This window comes from Amblyomma americanum, chromosome 1, assembly GCF_052857255.1.
Source record: "Amblyomma americanum isolate KBUSLIRL-KWMA chromosome 1, ASM5285725v1, whole genome shotgun sequence".
Lineage (NCBI taxonomy): Eukaryota > Metazoa > Arthropoda > Arachnida > Ixodida > Ixodidae > Amblyomma > Amblyomma americanum.
In genome coordinates this window covers 494,130,885-494,155,916 of record NC_135497.1, presented here as the reverse complement: position 1 = coordinate 494,155,916, position 25,032 = coordinate 494,130,885, and the positions used below count along the sequence as shown (strand labels likewise).

The window sequence follows — 25,032 nt, the reverse complement described above, 5'->3', positions numbered from 1 at the left end:
TTATTGCCGCAGATTTTGGCATCGCGCCGAGTTCGCTATCGACGATCTTGAAGAATAAGGACAGCATTAGGGAGGCACTTTCATCGGGCACTTCAGCGCAGCACAAAAAAGTGACGCAACCAACGTATGAAGAGCTCGACAAGGCTGTCTATGCTTGGTTCGTCGATACGCGAGCAACAAACATGCCCCTGAGCGGTAAAATTGTACATCAGAAGGCCATAAATTATGCTTGTTTGCTAGGGCTGAACGACTTTAAGGCAAGCATAGGTTGGCTGAATCGGTTTAAAGAAAGGCATAACATCGTCGGCAAGGTTTTGTGCGGTGAATCGGCATCGGCGGATGTTGACAGCGCATCAGCATGGGCGACGGACTGGCATAATGAGCAGTTACGCTCCGTCTGATATTTATAACGCAGACGAGACGGGCCTCTTCTATGAGATGCTGCCAGCGAAGACGCTTGATTTTTAAAGGGCAGCGGTTGCCACGGAGGGAAACAGCAAGAAACGAGTGACTGTGCTGCTGTGCACAAATGTGGATGGGTCTGACAAACGCCCCCCGCTAGTTATTGGCAAAAGAACAAAACCGCGCATTTCAAGGGGAAAAGGAACCTACCTGTCAAGTACGTGGCAAACAGCCAGTCGTGGATGACGCGTGCCATTTTTGCTGACTGGGTGGTGGCACTTGACTGCGACATGAGCAGACAAAATTGAAAGTATTGTTTGCTCTTGGACAATTGTTCAGCCCACCGCATTGACGACCTCAAGCTGTCAAGTGTGGAGCTGAAGTTCTTCCCGCCAAACTGTACCTGTCATTCAACCCCTGGACCATGGCATCATCCGGAGCATGAAGTCTTCCTACCGGGAAAGGTTGATCCAGCGGCTTCTCCTGAACACCGACACTGGTAAGGAGACGAAAGTCGATCTTTTCATGGCTTTAGGAATGATGGCTGCGGCATGGAGAGCAACACGGTGCAGCGTGATCCGCAACTGCTTCAAGCACGCAGGGTTTGTCGACAGCAAGGCGACCAGCACGGCTGCAGCCGCGGAAGGTGTACCATCGTCATCGACTCCGGGGATTGACGTTACCTGGAAATCGCTCCAGAAAGCTTTAAACGTCCCTGCTGACATAGCGCTGGACGATTGCCTCGACGCTGATGCGGACGTGATTGCCCACGAGGAAGGAAGCGATGAAGACATCATCAAAAGTGTTCGCGAGCCGGAAGAGCCGTCCGATCATGAAGACGACTCCGCTCAAGATTTACCTGTTTCGGCAGCCTCATCGCAGGTACTGAATGCCTTCGACGTTATTAGAAAATTCCTTGGCACACACGATGACGACGTTGCGATGTCGCTGTTAAAGGGACACTGAGGAGAACCCTATCAAAATTTTTTTGTTAGCAATATCTGATATTTCGGCATTTCATGGCTTTGTTGACGCTTGTCCGGGAGCGAAAGATGAATTTATTTCAAAGAAATTTGGATTCGAAGTTGAAAAATTTTTTCCCGCCGCTCCGATTCAAATTTGAGAACTCTTATGACGACACGGAGAACTCTTATGACGGCACAGAACGGAGTGACATGCAACGTGACGTAAACGGAGACTCCGTGATTTCTGGCGAACTAGCGGTGCGGTCTAGCAGCTGCCGAAATGAAAGCTACCGGCGCCGCACGTTGAAGGCATCTATCGGGGGTCGCCACCGTCGCTTCGTTTACGTTTGCACCGGCGTATTGCCAGCGTTACGATGGATCCCGTTCCCGAACCCGACGACATAGTTCTCGCAAAAACTCTGGCCTGCATTTCAGCGACCTCAGCCCCGCAGAGCGTGCGATGCTTTTGAGGGAGCATGTTTAGGTTAGGCGCCGGCGGGTCGTTTCCCACTTCCTCAATGAGCAGCTGTTGCAAACTAAATATCATAACCCCAGTGCGGGGAGTCGCAAGGGGCCAGGACAAGGTCGGCGCCTTGCGCCCATTGGAGGCTGGCCGGGGCTTTGGGGTGGTCAACGGATTGTGATTCCTTGAACGGCGCGGTTGCACGGCGCAGCAGGCGGCGTCGAGGTCTCCCACGGTTGCAAGGGCCAAGTTTTTTATTTATTTTTTGCCACAAAAAACAAATCGGTGCTCGAGGGCGGTCGCGTTTAAAGTCGCCGGCTTGAAACCAAAGCCGGCTCACGACGCTTCAACGGCTTCCGCTAGATCCAACGGGTCCACTGGATCTGGCTGTCTCGCGAACTTGCATGTACCTTCAGATATGTACTGTGAATTGATTAAAATAGCCTAGCTCGAAAAGAACAGCTCCGCCCAACTGCCGCAGCTATTGAATATAACGCGCACCTCGCCGCGGAGCCAAATCAGTCTGGCGGGCCGCCGGTGGCTGGCGCACTCGGCACGAAATCGATACATGCTCCAATCTCCCCGCCAGTGCGGTCAGAGTGCGCCGAAGCCGCCGAACGCGTCGGCGGTCAAGCGCAGTTGGAGTATAGAGGGTCTCGCTTTGACCGACATGACTTCGCCGTGCAGCGCGCGCGCGCTCCTTGCCGCAGCATAAACACACCTTAACAGAGCCTGCGCTTAACCGCTAACCAACGTATTCAGCGGCGGCATCCATGGGAGCCACTGAAACCCCCCGCCCACTCACTGAATAAAAGAAAAGAAGTGCGGTGCCGAGGTTCGGAATAGAACCAGGGCCTTCGGCGTTTGAGGCGGAAACGCTACCGCTCCGCCACGACGGCTCAAGTTACAGCCGACAATAAAGGCGCATCTAGTGAATGCACTCTTCTGATGCAGAAATCTCCGCGCTTTCGCTAGGTATATACTGGCCTAACAGAGCTAGGCCATCAGCAATTTTTCTGAACTGCCTTTTTCTCCTGTCTCTAATAAACGATTTCCGTTAAGTAGTTTGAAGTTGACTGCACAGCCGGGAATGTTTCGCCGGGCAAGCGTGCGAATACACAAGTGCTGTCTTGTACGATCACTGACCATCGTGTCATCATAGCTTTTCATCGACCGTGGCGGTCATCTGACAAGCCTTAACAGGCTCCTTCAAAGGTTAACTAGCACTTGAAGTGGCACTTGGAGTTCCTCTGCTGTTCGGCGCTTGTAAATCGAAGCGCGTCAAAAATAAAACCACGGGGCACGCAAAGCTCATAGACGTGAAGCGCCATAACAAATCGAAACTCTCCTGGCCGCCTGTGGCGCCGCCAAGCATCCGTTTTCTTTGCTTCCAACATTCAGGTTGTCTTTTGCCTGCCTTCCTTGTGTGATAAAAACGTACTATTGGTTTTAAAACAAAACTTACTTCAATATTGATCTGCACAACCTACCTTTGTCAGCCTCAAAGATTCGCGAAACGAAGTAGGACGAAAAATTCCTCCAAGGTCGCGTCTCTTGTCCTATGGCGTCACCATGCTTGTACTTGCGAGATTGGCATGTGGTGGCGATACCTGTATTTTGGTTATTGCTAATTTCTACCTTACAAGAGCTTTGTTTTCAGTAAGAGCGGCATTTTTGTGATCAGGAGCTGGTATTCTATCGATACAAGCCAACTTCAATAGTGCGAGAGTCGTAGGACGCCGCTGCTGGCAGTGAAACGCAAGCAGGCTAAGCTCACAGATTTCTGGAAATAAAACTATGATCTGCTGGAGTTAGTGCCTTGCATTTTTGGTTAATTTCTCGACAGCGAAATTTCGCGACAACGAAATTTCTCGCGCGCCCCGTCGATTTCGTTGTAGCGGGATTCAACTGTATATCTTAAGCCACTATTGGCATATATATATACCGGGTATTTTACCTCAGACTTCACACAGTTTATAAAAAGGCTTTTGTTAGCGTTTTTTTTTTCGGCATAGCATTGTCAGCGGTGTAGTACATCAGAATACAGCTAATATGTGCTAACTAGCAGGCTGGTTAACTAATATTGAATAGTTAATTTTTGACTATTGCTGTTAGGCTCCTTAACTATTGAGATGCATGTAGCCCACCGTAAGTAATATCCGTATCAGTTTTTAGAATTTTGAAGATGCGATTACCCTCCAGGCTGTGACCCAACAAATTTTAGCTACATTGCGCCGAAGTAAACGCACTTGTCGAAAGTAAACGCAGTTGTCGAAAGAGCCGAAATTTGTTGGGCCACAGCTCCGAGTTTAATTGCATTTTCGAAATTCTACAAACTGATATGGATATTACTTACAGTGGGCTACATACATCTCAATAATTAAGGAGCCCAACAGTAATAGTTTAACAGTTAACTATTCAGTATTACAGTGGAGCCCACATGTAACAGCCCCACTTAAGACGAACCTTCTCTTATAACAAACGAGACCTGCGTGACCGTCAAAATGTACATTGTTTTAGTGGCACAAAATCACACGTATAACGAATGTCATTAAGCCCTGGTGATCGGTTACAGCAAACGGACGGCGTTAACCCAGCGCCGCGATGCGAGATAACCTGCCTTCAACCCCTTTGTGCGCCCGGCACGGTATGTTTTCGGGCCGTGCCTCATCGCAGGCGAACTGCCCGCCCCGTTTCGTGCCGCTCTCAAGCGAGCTACTCTTTCCCCGCCGATGCGCCTTCCAAGATCGCCCTCCCACCCCTCCTTGCAACTCCGCTTCCCTCTCCCCACTCTCTTGCAAATCCGCGCGTGGCCTCCTCGATCAACCGCACCGCCGCTGGTGCCGATCGCGGAGGCCATGCTCCGTGAAGCAGGCCTTCCGCGGGAGCCAAAAAGTGGCTGCACTGACGCTCGCGGATGCCCCTCATTGGTCTCTCCGTTGGCACTGTGCGTCTGTATCTTTAGCTTGACTGGCTTGATTGCCGCTTGTGCACGTTACACGTCTACCCCATCGCGCGCTTTTGTCACTCTTGTTACGGTGCGGACGTTTCATTGGCTTCGTTCGAATTCGAATCTCGGGCCCTGGTTGTAATTCGGGATGGCGGATGGGAACACCGTGCCCATTTCCATTATATTCAGCGGTAGAGATGGTTAAAGCGGCCTGGGCGGAGATGATGGCCACTTGCATGCGGAGTTGCTTCCGCAAGGTCGGCTTCGCAGACACAGTGTCTGATGCCGAGCCTGATGCTTCGGAAGATGACCAGCCCGGCGGCAATTTGTGGCAGCGCGTCATCGACTCCGACATGGGGGGGTCACGACATTGGTTGGAATGATTTTATTTCTGTCGATGACAATGCCGACACCGCGGAACCGTGCACGGACGAGGGCATCGTTTCTGAAGTGCGGGACGAGGGTGACACAGAGGAATCGGATGAGGATGAAACTTCGGAGCCAGCACTCATAAGCGCACCTGTAGCAATGGGCTACATAGAGAGCCTCAGACAACTTATCCATGCCAAGGGCCTCGGCGAGGAGCACGCTTCTGCTATAAATAAACTTGAAACCTCCCTTATCGGATCTGCACTGCAAAAACACGTCCATCACGGACTTTTTCGCTAAGGAAAAATTTAGCGTTTTGACAAGCAACTGTCATTAAAGCTGTGGTCCACTTACTATGAACTTCGGGATATAACGAACGGACGCCGCGGGACACTCATGTTCGTTATAAGCGGGCTCGACTGTATTTAACCAGCCTGCTAGTGAGCACGTCTTAGCAGTATTTTGATATACTACATTACTGACAACGCTGTGCCGTAAAAAGCGCTCTTCTAACTGAAAAAGCCTATTTTTAAATCCTGTGTAAAGTTTTAGGTGAAACACCCTGTGTATATATTGCCACAGTCCCAATCAATCCAGTGGCACCATGCCGCGGCGGAATTGTTTTAGATGGGACTTGCCATGCCTTGCGCTCTCGAGGGGCTAGAGGTTTTCGTCTTCCTCGCTCGAGCTCCCTGCTGTCCTGGACGCGTAGCACGTCTAATTAAACCTGGTTTTGAGTGCTTTGACCGTTTATCGGTGACATTTGGTGGAGGTGCTGGGTACGATCCATGTACTCTGACCTCGAGGACACTCTTGACGTCAGTTCTCAACGCGTGGCTACAACACCAGTCCACAAGGTGAGCCCCGCCGCCTGCGAGGTCTACAACCAGAGTTCGGCCAACTCGCAAGACCAGCAAGGGCCATGACGTCCGCTACGGCTAGCCAGACAAGTCAGCATTCCGGGAATGCCCCGCCGTTCGTCCTTCACACGCCTCGGTCGCCTCCATCATTCCACGGTGAGAGGTTTGAGGACGTCAAAGACTGGTTGGCCAGCTTTGACTGTGTGGCGGGCTTTAATGAATGGGACGGTGAGCGCAAATTGCGGAACGTGTACTTCGCGCTACAGGACTCTGCCAAGACGTGGTATGAGAACCACGAAGCTTCCTTCACTAACTGGGAGATCTTTCGCCGAGAGCTCTTAGCCACGTTCAACACCAGCGAACGAAAGCAGAAGGCTGAAATCACCTTGCAATCGAGGTCGCAGCAGCCGAACGAGAGCGTCGCCATGTTCATCGAGGACATGACGCGACTCTTCAATCGCGCTGACCCTGCTATGCCCGAGGCCAAGAAGGTACGCCACCTAATGCGCGGCGTCAAAGAGCAATTGTTTGCTGGACTGGTACGTGACCCGCCAAGAACGGTGGCCGACTTTGCCAAGGAGGCAACAAGCATGGAGCGTTCTCTTCATGAACGGGGCGCGCACTACGGCCGTCAGGCTAGTGTAGCAGCCACTCGCCACTGCACGCCCACGTCGTTACCCACTGAGGAGCTTCGAAAGCTTGTGAGGAGCCTGGTGCGCGAACAACTCGAGAAACTTCGATTCGAAGCTCCACAGGCCAGCGTCACTGCCATACCAGATGTGGTCCGAGATGAAGTCCGGCGAACTGTCCAGTCGCCACCAGCTCCGCGCCCTATGTGATGACATACAGTCAAGCACTACAAAGTCGTCCTGGGCCAGTGAGTCGAGCATTTTCTCCCGTCACTCCTGTGCCTTCACTGCGGTACCCAACTGCAGCTGTACCCGTCGTACCGCAGGAGCCCCTGTCCACCATGAGCAAAGCGCGCGTTTGGCGTACTCCAAACAATAGGCCGCTCTGCTACCACTGTGGGGAGCCCGACCACATCCTCCGCCACTGCCCTTACCGCAGAATGGGCTTAAGGAGGTTTTCACCTGACGCACCTCGACCACGCTACGGAGAACGGCCGCGGGACATCGAGCAGTATCTGTCCGATAACGTGCAGCCAACGACCTCGCGGCGACGCCAGTCCCGTTCGCCATCCACAAGGCGGTTTTCTTTGCCAAGCCACTCGTCTTTTTCTAGCCAGTTCAGAGGCGCGTCCCCACATCGGGAAAACTGAAGATGGCGTCCCTCGGGGGTAGGGCCGCCGCTATTGGATCAAGTCAAGAGCCTCCACCCGACGATTCGCGGCTACGACCCGACCGACGACGACCTCACCCGACGACCTCAATGACAATGACGTGCTGCGACCGACTGGTGTCTGCTGAAATCCCAGTAATCGCTGATAATCGCGATGTGGCCGCACTTGTGGACACCGGCGCTGACTTTTCTGTAATGAGCAGTCGGCTAGCTACGGCCCTCTGAAAGGTGCTGACCCCTTGGTCTGGACCCCAGATCCGCACCCCTGGCGGCCATGTGGTTACTCCAATTGGCGTCTGCACGTCGCGAATCCAGATCCGCGATGCTACTTTCCCTGGTTGCTTTGCTGTGCTACCGGAGTGCTCCAAAGACCTGATACTTGGTTTGGATTTCCTTCAGGAGTACGGTGCTGTCATCAACCTTCAGGAGCTGGTCGTGTCATTTTCCACTCAACCCCCTGTTGACGGCGATCCCGAGCCACGCGGGACTAAGTTACGCGTCTTTGACGACCACGTATTAATCCCGTCAAGAGCTAACATGTTTGTTACCGTAGATTGCGACAACATCACTGGTACTCGTGGCATCGCTGAAACCAACATGTCGCTGCTCATTGGTCGGCAAGTCTGTGTTGCTCGCGGAATTGTCGAGCTAAACAGTGGCCGAACCGAGCTCTTGGTAACCAATTTTGGCTGTGAACCTCAGTGTTTGCCTGGCAGAACAGTTATTGTGCATTTCGAAGAACTCGGCGAATTCGCGGGACAGCACGCTTTGTCCGAAGCCTCGGCATCAGTGGAGGCACCGACCACTCCCATAAAAACTGACGTGAACCCGAACCTCCCGTCTAATCAGAAACGCTGCCTCGAAAGCGTTATCCAGTCTTTCTGTGACTGCTTTGCCTCGACCTCTAAGGTTAGGTAGACACCGCTCACTAAGCACCGATTTATAGTCGACGCCAACCAGTGGCCGTTATGTCAGCCGCCTTACCGGATCTCTTCAAAGGAGCGTGATGCCATTCGCCGCCAAGTTCAAGAAATGCTCCAGGACGACGTGATACAGCCGTCGACGAGCCCATGGGCATCGCCTGTTGTTCTAGTAGCAAAGAAAGATGGAACCCTACGGTTCTGCGTTGATTACCGACGTTTAAACAAAGTTACAAAAAAAAGATGTTTATCCTCTGCCGCGCATTGATGACTCCCTGGATCCGCTGCGCCACGCCAGGTACTTCTCATCGCTAGATTTACGCAGCAGCTATTGGCAGATCGAGGTGGACGAACGCGACGTGGAAAAGACCGCCTTTATTACACCGGACGGTCTGCACGAATTCCGGGTGCTCCCTTTCGGCCTGTGCTCGGCTCCTGCAACCTTCCAGCGGATGATGGATATCGTTCTTGCCGATCTGAAATGGCAGTCCTGTCTCGTGTACTTGGATGACGTTGTCACCTTCTCTGATATGTTTGAAGAGCACCCGAGACGCCTGCGTGCTGTGTTCGAAGCAATTCGGTCGGCCGGACTTTCCCTGAAGCCCGACAAGTGCCACTTCGCTTTCGAAGAGTTGAAGTTTTTGGGCCACATCGTGAGTGCTAAAGGGGTTAGCCCCGACCCCGATAAGACAGCCGCCGTGGCTGCTTTTCCTGTGCCCACCGATAAGCGAAGCGTGCGCCGCTTTCTGGGTCTCTGCGCCTATTATCGGCGTTTTGTGCAGAACTTCTCCCAGATCGCTGAGCCCCTCACCCGCCTCACGAAAGATTCCGAACCGTTCTTCTGGGGCCTAGAACAACAGAAGGCTTTTGAAGACCTCCGAACTCATCTCCAAAGTACGCCCATCCTTGGACACTTCGACGAGTCAGCCGCCACTGAACTGCACACAGACGCCAGCAACATCGGCCTCGGTGCGGTCCTTGTGCAGTGGCAGGATGGTCTCGAACGCGTAATCGCATACGCGAGCCGCACCTTGTCACGATCTGAGGCAAACTATTCCAGCACCGAAAAAGAATGCCTGGCCGTTGTGTGGGCAGTGACCAAATTTCGCCCGTACTTATTGGCCGCCCTTTCAGGGTCGTCAGTGACCACCACTCGCTGTGTTGGCTGGCGAACCTCAAAGATCCCTCGGGATGGCTTGCACGCTGGAGCCTTCGCCTTCAAGAGTTCGATGTCACCATCGTTTATAAGTCCGGTAGGAAGCACAGTGATGCCGACTGTCTGTCTCGTGCTCCTATCGAGGACAACTGAGCTGAACCCGACGACGATTCTATTTTTCTCGGCGCCATCTCCACGTCCCTCATCACTCAACACCAAAGGGACGACAGTGAACTACGGCCTCTCATTGAGTATCTTGAAGGAAGCGCTGTGTCACCCCCGCGAATCTTCTCACGTGGACTGTCATCATTCTGTTTGCGCGATGGCGTTCTGTATAAGAAAAACTACCACCCGACGGAAGCTGCCTATCTGCTCATCGTACCTGCAGCCTTGCGCGACGAAGTCCTGCAGGCGTGCCATGATGACCCATCTTCTGGTCACCTGGGTTTTTCTCGCACTTTGGCGCGGATACGCCAAAAGTACTACTGGCCCAGGGTTGCTTCTATTGTCCAGCGTTACGTCAGAACTTGCCGTGAGTGTCAACGTCGCAAGACGCCGCCGACTAAGCCAGCCGGACTACTGCAGCCTATTAATCCGCCACAAGTCCCCTTCCACCAAGTCGGCATGGACTTACTGGGCCCATTTCTGGAGTCCTCGCTGGGTAACTGCTACATTGTGGTCGCCACCGACTACCTCAGCCGGTATTGTGAAACTAAAGCTCTCCCTCGTGGTACAGCTGACGAAATTGCGAACTTTTTCGTTCAAAATATTGTGCTTCGTCACGGTGCACCCGCCATCGTTTTAACTGACAGAGGAACGGCGTTCACCTCGGCCCTTACGCAGGAGGTTATGCGCCTGAGCGGCACCAGTCACCGCAAGACAACCGCTTATCACCCTCAAACGAACAGCCTCACCGAACGGCTCAACAAGACGATCGCCGACATGATTTCCATGTATATTGACGCAGACCACCGCAACTGGGACGCCATACTCCCTTACGTCACATTTGCCTATAACACTGCTCTACAAGAAACGACACGCTTCAATCCGTTTCGTTTGGTGCATGGTCGCGAAGCCACAACCATGCTGGACGCCGTGTCGCTCCCGATTAGTAGTACCTCGTCTGTTATGGGTGCTGCCCAATTCGTTCGTCACGCCGAGGCCGCCCGCCAACTCGCCCGACAGCGCATCTGGCACCAGCAAGCCCTCGACGCTCGCCGCTATAACCTCCGCCACCAAGCTCTTAGTTACTAGCCCGGCGAACAAGTCTGGGTTTGGAGCCCAATACGCATGCGTGGGCGCTCCGAAAAGCTTCTACGCCGATATTTTGGCCCCTACGAGGTACTCCGCCAAGTCAGTGAGGTGAACTATGAAGTTCTTCCCCAGGGTACAGTTCGCTCCTCTAGACGGCCGACCCCCGAAGTCGTCCATGTCGCACGGATGAAACCGTGCCACGCCCGCTAGCACTTCAGGCCTGTCCCCACCAGCCGCCGGACACATGCGCCGTCCCTTGTCTTCGTGCTTCTCATTGTTGCGGCACCGAGTCGTTGCCCTTCAGAGAGGGGGAGTAATGCCACAGTCCCAATCAATCCAGTGGCGCCATGCCGCGGCCGAGCTGTTTTAGATGGGACTTGCCATGCCTTGCGCTCTCGAGGGGCTAGAGGTTTTCGTCTTCCTCGCTCGAGCTCCCTGCTGTCCTGGACGCATAGCACGTCTAATTAAACCTGGTTTTCAGTGCTTTGACCGTTTATCGGTGACAATATATAGTATTGTCGTCACGTAGTGGTGACGGCAGTCGAAGCAGCGATGAAGACGGACGAAAGGGTCTTCTAAAAGAACTGTTTATTGGGCTGACTTGCACCCAAAATGGACTGAATCACTCGGCGGCGGCGAAGCGACAAGCGTGCTCGGCGGTCGTCGAACAGAATGCCCGCCGCTGTCGGCCGTGCTCAATTTAAAGCTGATAGCGAACATTCGAGATAAAGGGCGCAAAGTTACTAGAACATTCCGGAACAACGTAGAATCAGCTTTGCCTGGCTGCGATCAATCGAGATAAATCTAGTCGCGTCTTGCGTCGCAAACAAAGCGATAAGGTGGTGTCGCGGCAGATTTGAAAAACGAACAAACACTGCAAATATTGGCGGCATTACTCCCCTCTTAAAGAAGCATCGACCCGATGCATTAAAACAAATAATGCGACTAGTAAGGGAAAAAAAACGGATCTTGCGAAAATAGAGCATGGAAATGCAGCGGCCTTTAGCGCGTAATACGGCTTCAGACGGACTACATGGACAACTTCTGGTCGTACGCGGCGTCGCTGGGATGCATGCAGTCATTGCGTCAGGGATGACTTCATAATCCAGTTCACCCAGCCGACGAAGAACCTTGTACGGGCCGAAATAGCGGCGCAAAAGCTTTTCACTCAATCCACGGCGGCGAATGGGCGTCCACACCCAGACTTGGTCTCCTGGCTTGTATTCCGCGTTGCGTCTTCGTAGGTTGTAGCGTCTGGCGTCGGACCGCTGCTGATCTTTGATCCGTAATCGGGCAAGCCTTCGAGCTTCTTCTGCGCGTTGAAGGTAGGCGGCAACGTCGACGTTCTCTTCTTCTGTAACGTTGGGCAGCATGGCGTCTAGCGTGGTCGTGGCATCCCTGCCATGGACGAGCCTAAAAGGCGTCATCTGGGTGGTCTCCTGCACTGCGGTGTTGTAGGCGAAGACGACGTAAGGCAGGATGACATCCCAGGTTTTATGTTCGGCATCGACATACATAGCGAGCATATCGGCGATGGTTTTGTTCAGGCGCTCGGTCAGTCCGTTGGTCTGCGGATGGTATGCAGTTGTCCTCCGGTGGCTGGTTTGGCTGTAGCGTAGGATGGCTTGCGTGAGTTCCGCCATAAATGCTGTTCCTCTGTCCGTGATGAGCATATCGGGGGCGCCGTGTCGAAGAAGAATGCACTCCACGAAAAATTTGGCCACTTCTGCTGCTGTTCCGTTCGGTAGGGCTTTAGCCTTGGCGTAGCGGGTCAGGTAGTCGGTCGCTATGATGATCCACTTATTTCCAGATGTTGACGTTGGAAAAGGGCCAAGCAAGTCCATGCCAATCTGCTGAAAGGGTCTTGAGGGAGGTTCAATGGGGTTCAGAAATCCTGCTGGTCGTGTGGGAGGAGTCTTTCGTCGCTGACAATCTCGGCATGTTTTCACATAGTGTGCGACATCGGCAGACAGTCGGGGCCAGTAATACTTGTCTTGAATGCGGCGGAGGGTGCGAGTAAACCCGAGATGTCCAGCTGTCGGCTCGTCGTGTGAAGCCTGTAGAACTTCTTCGCGGAGACAAGTAGGTACAACAAGGAGGTAGGCTGTTTTGTTCGCTGTAAAGTTCTTCTTCACAAGGACCTCATTCTGCACACAGAAAGAAGACAGTCCTCGCTTGAATGAAGCGGGGGGTGAAGAAACCTTGCCTTCCAGGTACTCGATGAGGCCTTTTAGGTTGGGGTCCGAGCGTTGCTGCTGAGCAAAGGAGCTTGCGCTGATGGGTCCCAGGAAGGCGTCCTCATCGTCGTCCAGCGGCGGTGCATCTACAGGGGCTCGTGAGAGGCAATCGGCGTCAGTGTGCTTGCGTCCGGACTTGTAAACGACGGTGACGTCAAACTCCTGGAGACGCAGACTCCATCGAGCGAGTCGGCCAGAGGGATCCTTCAAATTGGCAAGCCAGCAGAGCGCGTGGTGGTCGCTGACCACCTTGAACGGCCGTCCGTAGAGGTAGGGGCGAAATTTCGACGTAGCCCAGATGATGGCAAGGCACTCCTTCTCAGTGGTTGAATAGTTAGCCTCGGCCTTGGAAAGGGAACGGCTAGCGTATGCGATGACCTTCTCCAGCCCGTCACTTTTTTGAACGAGAACGGCGCCTAGTCCCACGCTGCTTGCGTCGGTATGAACTTCAGTATCGGCGTTTTCATCAAAATGCGCAAGGATCGGTGGGGACTGTAAACAACGCTGAAGTTCCTTGAAGGCTTCTGCTTGCGGCGCTTCCCATTTAAACGGCACGTCTGCCTTCGTCAGTTAGGTCAGGGGCTCGGCGATGCGCGAAAAGTTTTTCACAAATCGTCGGTAATATGCGCATAGTCCGAGAAATCTGCGCACTGCTTTCTTATCGGTCGGCGATTGAAACTGTTCAATAGCAGCTGTTTTCTGCGGGTCTGGGCGTACTCCTTCCTTGCTAACGATGTGGCCTAGAAACAGCAGCTCTTCGTAGGCAAAGTGGCATTTCTCTGCTTTCAAGGTTAGGCCAGACGACTTGATTGCGTCTAGTACTGTTCGAAGTCTTTTGAGGTGCTCTTCAAAGTTCGAGGCGAAGACAACGACGTCATCTAAATATACCAGACAAATCTGCCACTTCAGGCCTGCCAGCACTGTATCCATTACTCGCTGAAACGTCGCTGGTGCGGAACAGAGACCAAATGGCATCACCTTGAACTCAAACAGCCCATCCGGAGTTATGAATGCTGTCTTCTCGCGATCTCTTTCGTCGACCTCAATTTGCCAGTAGCCGCTCTTGAGGTCCATCGATGAGAAATATTTGGCGTTGCAGAGGCGGTCCAGTGTGTCGTCGATGCGGGGGAGGGGGTAGACGTCCTTCTTTGTTATGTTGTTCAAGCGGCGGTAATCCACGCAGAATCGAAGTGCGCCGTCTTTCTTTCTCACTAGAACAACCGGTGCCGCCCATGGGCTGTTTGAAGGCTGGATGACGTTGTCGCGAAGCATTTCTTCGACTTGGTCCCGGATGGCTTGTCGTTCTCGCGGAGACACACGGTAGGGGCTTTGACGGAGAGGTCGGACGTGTTGATCCGTTATAATGCGATGCTTGGCAATTGGCGTCTGTCGCACCTTCGGCGATGTCGAAAAGCACTCACTGTAGTTTTGAAGCAGATTGCGGATCTGGTCTTGTCTGTTCCGGTGCAGGGCTGGGTTGATGTCGAAAGTGGGCGAGTTCTCTTGGTCAGGCGGATCTTCTGCGGAGGGGTCGGAGAGGGCGAAGGAATCTCGTACGTCAGATATTTCGTCGTAGAAAGCAATCGTCGTTCCTCTGTTAATATGCCGGTATTCTTCGCTGAAGTTAGTCAGCAGTACTTCGGCCTGGCCATTGCGGAAATGTGCGATGCCTCTTGCGATGCTGATTCCTCGGTCTAGTAGCAACTGCATGTTCCCCTTGATGATGGCTTCAGTGTTTATGGCTTTCGTGGCGCCTACGGTCACGATAACGCTTGAACGGGGTGGGACGCTCACTTCTTCCTCCAGGACACTTAGGGCAACGTGATTTTCCCGAGTTTTCATCGAAGCGATGGCTTCGTCCGTCGAAAGCGTGATCAGCTTGGATCGCAGGTCGATGATCGCCTGATGCTCATTAAGGAAATCCATACCCAAGATCACTTCGCGGGAGCATTGCGGTAGCACAACAAAGGTGGCAGGATAGGTATGTCCTTTGACAGTCACTCGCGCTGTGCATCGTCCTGATGGCGTAATGAGGTGGCCCCCAGCGGTGCGAATTTGTGGGCCATCCCAAGCCGTTGTGACTTTTCTGAGCTGCGCAGCGAATGTTCCATTCGTCACCGAGTAATCGGCTCGACTAGAGCGGTAACTTTCCGGCCGTCGATAGTCACTTCTAGGTCGGAGGTCCTGGCTCTTGCATTGCATGTCGCTCTCGGCGTCGGGTCACGGCTTCGTCGCGTATGCGAGTCACGGGTTGGGCGTGTGGTCGAAGCTCCTCTGGGTGGCGGCATCGATTTCAAGGTAGCTTGCGTCGTGGTCGAGGTTCTCATTGTGTGCGGCGTCGGTGCAGCGAGTGTCGGTTCTTCATGCGGCGTCGCGGGTGCAGCGTCTTCATGGGGCGTGGTCGGTGGAGGATCTTCGGCGTTTAGCTCGTGAGCAACCTCACCTCCAGAGGTTGCTGCTTTTAGTTTCCCCTACGGGGGCTGGGCGACCTTCCTCGTACCGCGGCTGCGTAGCTGCGGTGTGGCGACGCAAAGCGCGAGGTTGACGGCGATGGTGAGCGCGAAAAGCGGTTCGGCGTGTACTCTTCTCGACGCAGGTACTCGTCGATTTCGTGCGGACGTTGTCCAAAGCGTGGTCGTGGGGCGTTAACGGCAAATCCTCGAAGACCAAGACGTCGGTACGGGCAGTGACGAAGAATATGGCCGGCCTCACCGCAATGGAAGCACAACGGCCGGTTGTCGGAAGTCCTCCAGGCATCGCATTTCCTGGGGCTTGAGCGTCGGTCATGGGCTGGGCGGGCGGGGGCTGGGAGGCGGCGTTGTGGAACGATTGGCTCATCTCGGGGAGGACGTGGGGGTTGTCGCTGGGGCTGAGCAGTACTTACTGCAGCGGCGTAGGTCATGGCCTGGGGTTCTCTGGCCATCGGGGTGCCAAGTGCCTGTTGCTCTTCTTCCCGTACCACATCCATCAGAGTCGCTGCTTGTGGCTGTGGGGAAGATGGCAGTAATCGGCGTAGCTCCTCTCGGACGATTTCGCAGATAACTTCCCGCAAGCTGTCGCTGGTGGTGGCCGGCGTGTCCGAACGGATTGTACAGGCAGAGGAAGGGCGATTGTACTGCCGAGCTCGAACGTCGAGGGTCTTCTCAATCGTGCAGGCCTCTTGCATAAACTCCTCGACTGTTTTTGGCGGCTGGCGGACGAGGCTTGCAAAGAGTTGTTCTTTTACGCCACGCATTAAAAACTGAACTTTCTTTTCCTCGGTCATCCCGGGATCGGCGCGGCGAAATAGGCGCTTCATCTCCTCGACGTAACTGCGGACGGGCTCATTCGGAAGCTGGATCCTGGACTCGAGGAGTCGTTCGGCTCTTTCTTTCCTCACGACACTGGTGAATACCTTCAATAGTTCTCTCTTGAATAGCTCCCATGTCGTAAGGGACGACTCGTAGTTTTCGTACCACGTGCGTGCGGAGCCATCCAATGAGAAAAAAACGTGTCCAATCTTTGCCGCATCATCCCACTTGTTGAATGACGCCACGCGCTCAAATTGGTCCAACCATTCTTCAGGGTCTTCGCCTAGGGATCCATTGAAAGTTGGCGGCACCCGCGGCTGCTGTAGTATGATCGGTGTCGACATCTTTGGCGAGGTTGCAGTGCTGGTAGCAGCGTCTTTTCACTGTCTGGTGTGGTCCGGCAGTTTCCCGAACTCAGGCTCCTCTCCCTGGAGACGTCGGCTGGCTCGCTGAGCTGCTGGTTCGTCCTCGGGTGTGAAGCGCTCAGGGCTGGGTTCACGACTTGAAGGGGGCGTCCGGAACATGGAAGTTACCCAGCACCTCCACCAGATGTCACGTAGTGGTGACGGCAGTCGAAGCAGCGATGAAGACGGACGAAAGGGTCTTCTAAAAGAACTGTTTATTGGGCTGACTTGCACCCAAAATGGACTGAATCACTCGGCGGCGGCGAAGCGACAAGCGTGCTCGGCGGTCGTCGAACAGAATGCCCGCCGCTGTCGGCCGTGCTCAATTTAAAGCTGATAGCGAACATTCGAGATAAAGGGCGCAAAGTTACTAGAACATTCCGGAACAACGTAGAATCAGCTTTGCCTGGCTGCGATCAATCGAGATAAATCTAGTCGCGTCTTGCGTCGCAAACAAAGCGATAAGGTGGTGTCGCGGCAGATTTGAAAAAAAGTTTTGCTCCCACTTATATATCCCATTAATGAGGTATATAAGCGCTATATATGTGGTAGTAGTATATAAGTGGTATACTTATGAGCTGTATATGATACTAGTTCTGCCTTGTTTGTTGAACGTGCAAATGCTTAAATAGATAATTAGGTGCAGTTGGACAGACCAATCGGGAGTCCATTTTGACTATCCATTTCGAACACCATTCCAACTGAAACCAGTTAGATCTCGGTCTAATTGGTACCACCTCAAAATTGAATTGGTTCGTTTTTTGTTTTTTTTGCTGGGTTAGGTTACCAGTGACTCTGGTTACATATAAGTCTGCCTTTCTTCACAAAAACAACCATCCAAAATAAGGGGCCATGTGGTACGCGGAGCTGATATTTGCAGCAGGGTGTAAGGGATACTAAGTATGTGCGCCGTGTAGTACGCATCCCGTGCCAGTGCCCGTTCCCGACAGGACGCATGGGGCTCCAGGTGTAAAAAAAGCATTCATTCATATGCATACCGGTACCACTAAAAAAAATTCGAATTGAGCGCTGTTTTACAGAGCGCTAGTGGAACATTTTGCAAGCTGGTTGGTTCATTTTTGAGGAAAGCTGGAAACTGTGCAAAAGGACGAGGACAGGAGGTAAAGAAACAAATACGACACCACGAGCACAATATGTGTAGGGACTATCCTGCACTTGAGGCAAAACTCTGGACTGGCAGGTTGCCACAGTGATGAGGTTCGCACATAAAACTGCTGCATCTTGCTTGGGTTGCATACACAAAATAGAGCCCAGGGTAGGAGAATTATGCTTTAGTAAAACGTTCTTGCAGGCTGATTGGTTCATTTTCGAGGAAGGTTAGAAAGTGTGCAAAAGGACGACGACAGGAGGTAAAGAATCAAATACGACACCACGGGCACACAATGTGTAGGGTCTATCCTGCACTTGAGGCAAAACTCTGGACTGGCAGGTTTCCACAGTGGTGAGGTTCACACATGAAACTGCTGCATCTTGCTTGGGTTGCATACACAAAATAGAGCCCAGGGTAGGAGAATTATGCTTGAGCAAAATGTTCTTGCAGGCTGGTTGGTTCATTTTCGAGGAAAGTTAGAAACTGTGCAAAAGGACGAGGACAGGAGGTGGAAAAATGTGACACTATGGGCGCAGAGCGAACTGTGTGCAAAGCACTGTAAGTGGTCTGCCTTCAAGGAAGCCTTCCATAAACAAAATGGTGAACTGCCTCAAAGAAAATGACCTCACTATCATACAGGCAGGCAAGGAAGGCAGCTCCGTCGTCTTGCCTATTGGTATCTTTTAAGCAGGTTGACTTCCTTCCAAAAAAACAAACGCCATGCTGTCAAGTTATTCGAGCATGCACCTTGATTGTCTAAGCAAGGCAGTCGAGAACAATGAGACTGATTTCCTAGAAATCTTGTTCACTGGAAAAACCCACAAATCTGACTGGCCCCTATGTGTCGTTGTTTCAGAGAAAGGAACTTTGAAACGAAATATTGGGAGATACCTACAGTCAAACCTGCAAAAAGATAGTTGGGAAGGACCTGTTTATAGTACCCAGTTCCAGTCAAGTTGCCAAACACTCGGAAGATGGCTTTCCGACTGCCACTACAGGATTTTTCATCGACATAGAAGAACTGTTCTACTCGATACCGCATAATGGATTGTTTGAGGCAGTTAAACAGAATATGGTGAACAGAATGGTGTACTTGACTTGCAGAATGTGGCAGGTGTGAGCACAGGACACTTTCTTTGACTGTTAAACTTTTATCTGAACTCTGTTGCCATTGAATTCAATGGCTGGGATTTGTATTGGGTCCTCTGTGGCACCTATCCTCTGCAATATATATTTGTCGGCGCTTAATCAGCACGTCACACAGCAACTTTGCGGTCAGCATGTTTTGCACATTTTTCGCTGTGTTGACGATTACCTAGTCGCTTTTTTTACCCCCTGTCCTCGTCCTTTTGCACAGTTTCTAACCTAATGGAGCTTGTTTGCACTAGCAGTCGCTTCCTTGGATGAGCGGTAGGTACCGTGAGAGCAAACTTCAAAAAATCTCTAAGGTATGTGGCCTGCCGGAATCTGCAATTTTAGGACCATTTGCAGTTTGGTTTGCTAGTCAGCCCAGCAGCATGCAAGTATGGAAGGCACGGTGGAATGCTGTTTTTCACTTTTGATTTTCATTGGCTTCAGACCATTTTCCGTGGGATCGCATTGTTTGCCATTTCTTGCTTTTGAGCTGCACGCGCAGCACAATGCCATCTCGTGAAACTACAAAGTGCAGCGGTAGGATGGGGGGGGGGAGGGTGGTTGTATGTGTCAGCTTCTACTAGGAGTCAGCTTTTTTTTTCTTTACCAGGAAGGGCTGTGTGTTGGGGAAGTGGGGTTGAACTTTTATTCAGCAGTATGCGGTAATTGCAAAGTTCATTCAGTAAAGATAGTACGTTCCCGCAGCGAAATTTTTTGCCTGGGTCCCATTTTTTTGTTGAGCTCGGTTACCTAATTCAAAAAGCCAGTGAAGTGTTAGCATTTATCATGGACCCAATGACATCAAATGCATAAAATTAGTGAGGTTTTACTGTACTGTACTGCAATGTGTTGTTAAGTAATGCTTCTCGAGTGACTGAATTGCGCATGTTTTGTGTCAGCTGGGTTATGAACGGCCGTTTTGCATGTGTCGTGATTGTCATTGCCATCTGACATTGTCCTCACAGACAGAATATTTGTCTGCAGTGCAGCTTTGGCATCATGTTCACTGTTTTGGGAGAGTTTAGCTCTTGTTAAAAACTTCTTTTTCAGATGCACGAAAGTGTTGACAAAATCATCGTTCAGCAGACCTTGTCTGATATCCTCTACCTTGTGGAAAATGAAAGCCAGATGCGGTTGGACGCCATCTACTTCTAGAGACCCTCCTCCTGTTTCTATCGCATGAAGTTTTGTTTTCACAAAAGGACGTTTCCCCCCATTTCTGCCACATGCTTGGACCAGCACTTCATGAGTGCCTGAGCATCAGTAAACGTTTTATCATTCCGGGGTTGAGAGCAGCCAAGGCCAGCAAACAATGCAATGTCCTGCTGCCTTCCTCTTTCTGCAAGCGATTCACCTAAGCAGCTCATAAACCTCTCATGGTTTCAACAGCTGAGCTGTGGCTATGGCAAGGCATGCAAAACCAGACATAAAAGCTGCTTGTTCATCTGTAGTCCTTCGTGGGGCTGGCTGGAGTGAATTAAACTTTCAAAGGAGAGATGGGCTCAACTGATCTGTTGAAACCGAAACAACACAAGCTCTTTGCGTCTCTTACTTGATCTCTGGAAAGAGAGGGCCACTGTTCTTGCACAGAATGCACTGTGTGACCATGTCAGTCCCTAGCCGCTCTATGGCAGTTAATGTCACTGCTGAGAACTTCCTTACGGACTAGCATAGCCAATAATGAAGCACTGCACAAAATTATGAACAGACACCCACAGACTTTTCAATCATGATTAGCCAAGCCAAATTCACAATACATTGCTAGACAGAGGCCTGTCCATTCAGTGGTCTCTGCTGTCTTGTACCTGAGTTTATATGACTTACCACTGATTGTGTTTCTCTACCCTTGGCATCTAAAATGTAATTTTTCATCGCTCATTATGCCCTATCAAGTTTTTCTTTTTTTTGTTACCCTAGAAATTTCAGTCCTGTAGGCTAGCATTGGCAGGAGTTATGCTTAATTTTTATCTTGTTTGTTTTACATTTTGTTTCACCACGTTGTTGGCTTCTGGTATTCAGCAGTAAAAACTACCAATCATTGATGCGTAGTTTTAATTCTTAGGGTGCCTCGATACAGCATTCCTCTGGAAGGGTGGTGGCACATATTGTCCAATCAGAAGACTCTATTTTGAACCATATGCATCGTTTCAGCCTCTACAATGTAGAGAAAGATTCTAAAATTTAACTTGAATTAAAACTTCGGCATCTGGAAGTAGTACTGCACGATCATGCGTCAAATCCCTGGCTTTCCCCCCTTCTCTTTATCTCTCTCATGTGTGAAAGACACGGAAATATTGATTTTGAAAAAAATACTTTGATGCAGCTAAATGAGGCCATGATTCAAAATGGCGGAGATGTCACCACCCTACCAAAGGAAGCTGCATTGAGGCACCGTATTCATTTCTTTAGGAGCCAGGATGGCAACAAATAGCGCAACGCAACATCGATTATATTGCAGTTTTTATTTCATTCCTCACATGACCATCTTTGACATCATAGCCATCGTTCAGTTGTTGAAACTGCATGAGAAGAAATTCAATTATAAATTAGAGGTCATAAGGAAATACCATATGGGGATCCATGTATACTAATGCCTGAGGCATCATTTCAGGGAAGAAAACACGCAAGCAGAAATTTGGAATCTGTAGGGTAACATTTTAATGGAAACTGGCATTTGTAAGCAGGCTTCTGTAAGGAAGTGGTGGCTGCGTGTGATTGGAGCATCTGAAGCTGCTACAGCTGTCTGGACAAGCATAGGTAAGCATTTAGTTTTGTATAAGGTATGGCTTGGCCAATGGATTGAGGAGAGGCGTATTGCCTATTCCATAGAAGCTGGAATAACATTTTGATTGAATGGCACAAACGGCTGTTTTATGTAGCGGGTAGAAGGTGTGACACTTCATAGAGAACTTCAGGTGGCCTGCGTGTGGTTAGTGTGTTGTACTGTCGCCTTGCAACAAGTTCCACTTGTGCACATGAGATGTAGACCTACTTGCAATTATTTATGAATAAATCAATGAACACATTTCTATCACTAAATGTAGCATTTCAAGGTCCTCCAATAGCCTTCACTTTGCATGGAGGTAAAAGCTGAGTGCTCTTCGTCAACTAGTTTAAAGAAACAGCTGCTTTTGCTTATATAGTACAGATTTCTGTTTTACTGTAAACTACGTGCTACGTGTAAATGTTGATGCTAAGAAACCGGGCACAAAGGCTTGCCTCGTAATGATTTTTGGGGGAAAGGTGGGGGGAGGGGGCCTCGTCATTTTTTTCTATGCAGTGAACAAGGAATAGCTTTGTTTTGCAGGCATTCTTATAAAAAAAGGTGCGTAAATGGTACCTTGGTCCAAACATTTCAGCCAGCTGTTTTACAACACTATCTCTGACTTCTGAATCAGCACGTTATTCCAGAAGGCAATATTTGAAAAGTTAGCGTTGGCGGACAAGAAATGAAGCACTTGGTTGCTTTCACTCAACTACCTAGGACATTCGCATGTTTTAGAACCTTGATTGCTTTTAGCCGCGACACCCGGTGTATACAGGTCCCAGTTGGCTACTTTTCAGCTGGAAGATTCCTATTTGTGTGTTGGGAAACAAGTAGAAGCTTCATTTGGGGCTTCTGATTAGAATTGACATGGGCAGTGATGATGTATCTGGAAACCTTGCAGACCATGCATGAGCAGGCATGGACAAGGACAAAGAATGATGCATGCAGACAACGAAAGCGCTCACTTCCAGTTAATGGTTTATTGACATAAATGCATGATAAACGCCTTCCTTCGTGATGTCAACCAACTGAAAATGTCGACATGTGGCCGCACTTAGAAATGATGATTTTTTGACATTCACTGTATTGGATGCTGCGCTTACACACTATGCTCCCGCTTTTTTAATCAAATCTGCTTCAGTGATTTCCCTTAGATCCTGGCTCCTATGCATAGCTAGTATCCTGCACGCTTCACAGTCATGACAATGCACAGAAAGGTTCCAGTCCCTGTAATTTCGGACCTTCTGCCTGTGTTCCATTAATCTTTCATTTATATATGAGTAGCTTGATCCGCAAGATAAGGGAACTTCATACACCACCCCAGATGAACATGAAACAAATGGGTCACAATGTTTGATTGTGCAAGAAGCCTTGCACAATCATGCATTGTCATCTTGCAAAATTTTTCCAGCTTCTCGGGTGTGGATAGCACGACTCGGACATTGTTGCACCTTCCGATCCTTTTTAGTTGTTGCAAGGTGTTATGCAGGTAAGGAATTACAACAGTGCAGTTGTCGTTTCCTTCCTTGGGGCAATTGTATTTTTCGTTGTTTTTTTCTAGCAGCCCCTCCGAGGCAGATACAAGAAGGTTATTGGGGTAGCCAGCTGACATGAGGCATGTCACTTGCCTTTGGAAACTGTTAGACACTGAATGACAACAGTATTTTTTTAGGGTGTTATTTAGGCACTGCCCTGCTATTGCTCTCTTAGCCAGTTCAAAATGGGATGGATGAAATGGTAACAAGCGTTTGTTTGCCCTTGGATGGTACTCCCAGCACACATTTTTGTCTGCGAGTGTTAACTTCAAATCTAAAAACTAAGAACCATCTTCTCGAACTTCATGCGTCACGTTTAAAGGGTTAAAACACTCCAAAAAGAGCTAAAAGCTGCTTTACAGTCGCGGGAAGATCGTCACTCCCCTGCAGTAAAATCAGAAAAACGTCCACATATCTAAAAACATGCACACTTTTAAGACCTTGTAGGCGGGCAAAATCGACGCAGTAGGCTAAAAATACATCACTAAGAACGGGAGCTATTCATGAGCCAATGCAAACCCCTTGCTTTTGAATGAAAACCTTGTCATTAAATCCAGTGTAAGTTGAATTCAAATACAATGACAGCGATTCAAGGAAACCTTCCATGGACAAACCTGCTTCATTCTGAAACGCTATTGAACCAAAACTATCAGTGCACTTTTTCACACATAATGGGAGTTTTTCTTGTGGCAAAAAGTAGTATAAATCATTTATGTCAACTGAGCAGGTCAGGAAACCTTTGTTAAAATTCCATTCTGAAAATCGAGCAATTTTCCAGAATTTTGGATCTGAAAGGGGTCATCAATATTTATAAGGTTTAGATTACTTTGATGGAAGAGTGCAAGTGATTTTTGCCACGTGCCATTTTCTGATACAATCACCCTAGGGGACACTCCAGTTTGTGGGTTTTCGCGGTGAACATGACTTGCAAGAAGGTGGCTTTACTTTTTTCAGTGTTTTGCGCCAATGTACTAAGGCTTAAATTGATGCAAAGAGCTTTGTCTGCAGACTGTAGTTTTTTTCGCTGATGACTTTGGGCCATATGCAGGACAGAAGATTGCGTCCAAGGCCTTTCTTCCAAACTGATCCCATGTCAAAACCACAAACCCACCTTCCTTATCAGAAAGGAGAAGGGATAGACTGTTTTCGCAACGTTGAAGCCATGACGGCTTAGCGACATGCGTGACCTTACACTTCTGCCGCATTTCAGTGCGTCAGCGCCTTCCGAAATGCATCTTTCTTCCTGATTTCAGCATATTACGAAACGCGTCGTTCAAGGAATAATATTTCTGGAGCACTAAACTTTGGCTCGGTGGCGAACTTAGGTCCGAGGCTGAGGATGCAATCCACACGCATCTTCCGGTAGGCTTACTTGAGCATTGGTTCTTACTTGGCACCTTGTCGTGGAGGGCCTGCTGGGCTGGCTGGCTCGAAGATTCCTCAACACTTGCTGCCACAAGCATCTGCTGAAGCAGTCTTTCATGCTAAAGAAGGAGCGCAGAGCTTGATTTTCACCATGTGGCTTTGTGGGATCCCAAAGGCACGTGTAGACAAGATCTTTTTAAAGGCGCGCTTGTTGCCGCCCCTCAGACCTCAGTACCTTGCGTACCCTTGTAGCATGACCAACGGATGGCAAAAAGCTACCGAAAGCCAACTTTACGTCGTCTGGTAGAAGCTTGTTGCAAATGCAAAGGGACAAGGCACGCCCACGGCATTCACAATCAGAAGAAAGTGAGCCTGATGCACCAGAAAATAAAGCTCAAAACCACGGACTGATGGGCGAGTTGGCGTTGCATTGCAGGCCACGTACGAGTGCACACGAACAAGGACAAAGAAAGACTCGGACAACACAAGCGCTCATTTCTAACTAATGGTTTACTGACACAAATGCATGATATACACCTTCCTTCATGACG

General features: G+C 50.4%; 1 protein-coding gene across 3 annotated transcripts in view; it reads left to right on the top strand.

The window, feature by feature from the left end:
- Nucleotides 1–21,853, top strand: part of LOC144116099 (set1/Ash2 histone methyltransferase complex subunit ASH2-like) — a 161,812-nt gene extending 139,959 nt beyond the window's left edge. For all 3 annotated transcript variants that reach the window (XM_077650777.1, XM_077650774.1, XM_077650776.1), the window contains one exon: nt 19,865–21,853. In XM_077650777.1, the coding sequence (XP_077506903.1) occupies nt 19,865–19,969 (105 nt within the window). In that variant the 3' untranslated portion in view covers nt 19,970–21,853. The remainder of the gene's footprint in view (nt 1–19,864) is intronic.
- Nucleotides 21,854–25,032: the final 3,179 nt, after the last annotated feature.